Source organism: Sinocyclocheilus rhinocerous, unplaced genomic scaffold (genome assembly GCF_001515625.1).
Source record: "Sinocyclocheilus rhinocerous isolate Xijiao unplaced genomic scaffold, SAMN03320098_v1.1 scaffold36, whole genome shotgun sequence".
Lineage (NCBI taxonomy): Eukaryota > Metazoa > Chordata > Actinopteri > Cypriniformes > Cyprinidae > Sinocyclocheilus > Sinocyclocheilus rhinocerous.
Window position 1 is genome coordinate 2,173,837 of NW_015664459.1, and position 3,203 is coordinate 2,177,039.

The 3,203-nt window shown below is 37.7% G+C and overlaps 1 protein-coding gene across 1 annotated transcript in view; it reads left to right on the forward strand.

The window, feature by feature from the left end:
- Positions 1-767: 767 nt before the first annotated feature.
- Positions 768-3,203, forward strand: part of slc22a31 (solute carrier family 22 member 31) — a 19,233-nt gene continuing 16,797 nt past the window's right edge. The window contains exon 1 of the mRNA XM_016540926.1: positions 768-1,282. Within this exon, the coding sequence (XP_016396412.1) occupies positions 893-1,282 (390 nt within the window). The 5' untranslated portion in view covers positions 768-892. The remainder of the gene's footprint in view (positions 1,283-3,203) is intronic.

Consider the following 3,203-nt stretch of genomic DNA (forward strand, 5'->3'; position numbering starts at 1 on the left):
CTGTGGAAGAGACTGGAAGAGTGGACCAAGATCACACCAGCACCAACAGTGTGAAAGACTAGCGATGTCCTGCATCCGCAGATGTGCAGAAGTCATTCAAAGCAAGGGCCTCTACACTTCCTACTAATTTTTGACTGCTGTAACCTTCAGAAATATTAGTTGTAATCTTTCTTCATGCTACAATCACTGCTGTTTTGATCACTGTGTTTTCCAAAAAGTAAAGGGTTTTTGTTGAAGTGCCTTGGTTATTTTGTAAAACTCCGTTCTACTAGCACGGTATAGCCGCAATTAAAATTCCTTCAAATTTCGAACAATGAAGATTACATTATTTCTGAAAAATAAAGTATTCATAAAATTGATCTCCACTGTATATTCAGCTTATGAATACCCAGAATTACTTGTTAACCCCGGGTAAGTATGAGCAAAACCCCTTGATTTCTTTTACCCAGGGTTTAGAATGATTCAGGGTTTACTATTTCATGCGTGAAAAGCCCTACAGTGTGAAAACTCGGTTTATGAATACCCAATATTAATTAAAGTAGCCTATATGCAGTGTGAAAACCCAGTTTTCCCTTTAACCAGGGTTTAGAATGACCCAGGGTTAACTATTAAGTGTGAAAAGTGGTGTTGCGTCTGAAATAAGCTGGATTTAACAAAACTCTGATTCGTGTTTTCGCTCTCCCCCAACTCAAAAGAATCAGTGAATCGGATATATGAACCGCTTCGTTCACATGAATCGTCCGAATGAACCGATTGGCTAAAATGAATCGAACTTCCCTGTGTTACTTGGCTATCCGTGTATGTGGACTATCCCTCCGTCAGTTCATTCCTCAGCACTACAGGGTGCAATGTCTGTGAGAAATAGCTGTTTCCGTCGATAAGGACTCTAGTTATGGAGTTTGAAACTAAAATCTACCCTCAGATTGGTGGATATGGGCGATACAACAGGATCATAACGCTTTTCAGCTGGTTTCCGAACTTTGCAGTATCGTTGAATCTCTTCAGCGATGTTTTCTTCACGCTCATTCCCGAGTCTTACCACTGCAAACCTGATCTGGCGTTACTGCCGCCGTCTTCTCTTCTCAGAAACCTCTCCAGGCAAGCGTACCTCAACCTCACCATCCCGTGGCTGAAGGGGTCTGGGTTCAGTCACTGCGAACTTTACAAGTACCCTGAGAATATAAGCAATTACACAGAGAACGTGCCGAGGGACGTGGTGCAGTGCACTAAAGGATGGGAGTACGGCAAACCGGCGGGACTCCAGAACAATTTAGTGACCGAGGTTAGTATGCTAACAGAGCAACGCAAGCAAGTATGACACGACTTGTCTGAAATCGCTTGCTCTGTAGTAGATGTGTTTCAAATAGTCGAGTCGAGTGTGTTATTATACGCTATTTTCGCGTTTTATGCATTAATTGGTATGATTATTAATTTATAGATTTTTAATTTTAGGGAAGTATGCAAAAAGTGACAGGTGGTAGAGCCCTGATAAAACCTTAATACTGTGTGTGTGTGTGTATATGTGTGTAGTATGTGTATACTGTTTTGGGGGCACATTTGTACCCAGAAGTGAGATAAACCAGACAAAATCCCCCAAAACCATATTTTCGTGACATCATCGTTTGTTTAAAAAAAAAAAATCAATGCAATTCAAATTGTTTTAAAAATTTGTAAAAATGCTATTTTTTTTTCTGTTAGGAGTGTGGGTTAGATTATAGCATTTATAACTAGCTGTATATATAAAAAAGAATTGTCCCCATTATAGCTAAGTAAACGTGTGTGCTTCCACAACCCTCCTAAATGTAAATAATTATTATAATTCATATAAAAACTGCTAGACTGATCCATCTAAATTAGCTGTGACCATCATGGTCTAGTAATAATCCATGTATCAGAAGGGTACAGATAAAAGCCTACCGTATGTGACCCGGGACCACAAAACCAGTCATAAAAAGCACGTGTATATTTGTAGCAATAGTCAAAAATACATTGTATGAGTCAAGATTATGCCAAAAATCATTAGGATATTAAGTAAAGATATTCTGTAAATTTCCTACTGTAAATATATCAAAACTTAATTTTTGATTAGTAATATGCATTGCTAAGAACTTAATCTGTACAACTTTAAAGGCGATTTTCTCAATATTTAGATTTTTTTTGCACCCTCAGATTTCAGATTTTCAAATATAGTAGTCAACATTTGAAGTGGATCAAAAAAGTTCATCAAAGTTGTCCTAAGACAAGAACGCTTTTAGGTTTTAGGACAACTTTGATGAAAGGTTTTGATCCACTTCAAATGTTGACTAGTTGTATCTCGGCCAAATATTGTCCTATCCTAACAAACCATACATCAATGGAAAACTTATTTATTCAGCTGATGTATAAATCTCATTTTCAAAAAATTGACCCTTCTGATTGGTTTTGTGGTCCAGGGTCACATATGGGTTGTACATGTTCGAAAGAACAGCTTGTTTCTTTTTGTTAGTGTTGACCAACCATATGGGTAAGAATATTGTGATTACATTACAGTGAAGTCATGAGATCATATAATGTTTATACAGGGATTAGAAAATGCTGTGATCCCCATCCCGTCATTAAAAGCCCAGGGAGCAGTGGTGAATAAGTCCTTGTTGGGTTCCTGTTCCACAGGAGGTGCATAGCTGGAGCTTTTTGTGTGGCCTTGACTAGCAATATGTTTCCTTTTCCATGTTTAGGGGGAAAAGGGAAAAAAAGCTTTTTATGTGGAATTTTTTAGGAAGATCCATCTGAAAGCAGAACGAGGTAGAGAACGTTTGTAAAACTAGAGTAGCATGGCTTCACATTAGCTGTAATGTAATAATAGAAGTTTATTATATTATAGGAAAGAAAGCAGCATTTACACATCCTCAGCCTACCTCAGATTTCTTAGGTGTTTTGTGTTAACAGGAAAATGTAAAAATTGAAATACCAGAGCATTTAAATATTTAATTGAAGGGGTCATATGATGCGATTTAAATTTTTTCTTTCTCTTTGGAGTGTTACAAGCTCTTGGTGCATAAAAAAGACCTGTAAAGTTGCAAAGACTAAAGTCTCAAATCCAAAGAGATATTCTTTATAAAAGTAAGTAGTCAGCCACGCCTACCTAAAACGGCTCGTTCTAACACGCCCCCACATGTCTACGTCACGATGTGGGAAGATTTGCATAACACTGCCCAAATGTTCAC